The sequence below is a fragment of the Gavialis gangeticus genome, unplaced genomic scaffold (genome assembly GCF_001723915.1).
Source record: "Gavialis gangeticus isolate Ggan-Ray unplaced genomic scaffold, GavGan_comp1, whole genome shotgun sequence".
NCBI classification, from domain to species: Eukaryota; Metazoa; Chordata; order Crocodylia; family Gavialidae; genus Gavialis; species Gavialis gangeticus.
Genome location: NW_017729029.1, coordinates 53,593,905 through 53,594,543, shown reverse-complemented (window position 1 = coordinate 53,594,543; position 639 = coordinate 53,593,905). Strand labels below are relative to the sequence as shown.

General features: G+C 70.1%; 1 protein-coding gene across 1 annotated transcript in view; it reads left to right on the top strand.

Moving 5' to 3' along the window:
* Positions 1–48: 48 nt before the first annotated feature.
* SLC25A5 (solute carrier family 25 member 5) overlaps positions 49–639 on the top strand; it is an 8,039-nt gene continuing 7,448 nt past the window's right edge. Inside the window, exon 1 of the mRNA XM_019521617.1 lies at positions 49–208. Within this exon, the coding sequence (XP_019377162.1) occupies positions 98–208 (111 nt within the window). The 5' untranslated portion in view covers positions 49–97. The remainder of the gene's footprint in view (positions 209–639) is intronic.

Genomic DNA, 639 nt, shown 5'->3' with positions numbered 1-639 from the left:
CCCGCGCGCGCCCTATGTAAGCCGGCCATTTCCGCTGCGCGGCCTCCGCATCGCATCGGCCCACACAGCACCGCACCGCCCCGACCCGCACCGCACCATGACGGACGCAGCTCTGTCCTTCGCCAAGGACTTCCTGGCCGGCGGCGTAGCCGCCGCCATCTCCAAGACCGCTGTCGCCCCCATCGAGCGGGTGAAGCTGCTGCTGCAGGTGAGCGGGAGCGAGGCCGGGCATCCCCCGCCCCAAGGTCGCGGCAAGGAGAGGGCGCGGCCCGGCGCGCGGCGCTGCCCCTGAGTCTGGGGCAGCCGTGACCTTCCCGGCCGGGATGCACGAGCCGGCCCCGATCCCTTTGGCACGGGTCATGGCGGGGCTGGGGTCTTCTCTAAACCGGCTCCGTCCTGCTCCCGCCACTCGTTGCTGGGCTCTGCGGCTAGACGGAGCCAGCGATGCCAGTCCGAGCAGAAGATGCTGCCCTCGAGCCCGAAAAGAGGCGGTGGTAGGCCTGGATGGCGAGGGAGAGCTGTCGCAAAGGGCCGGGAATGCAGCACGCTGGAGCTGTTCAGAAACCGCCGCCGCTGCTTACAGGAAGCTGAGCTGAGCCGGAAGGGTCTGTTGGCTTCCTCGCCGGCTGAGGGAGCCCT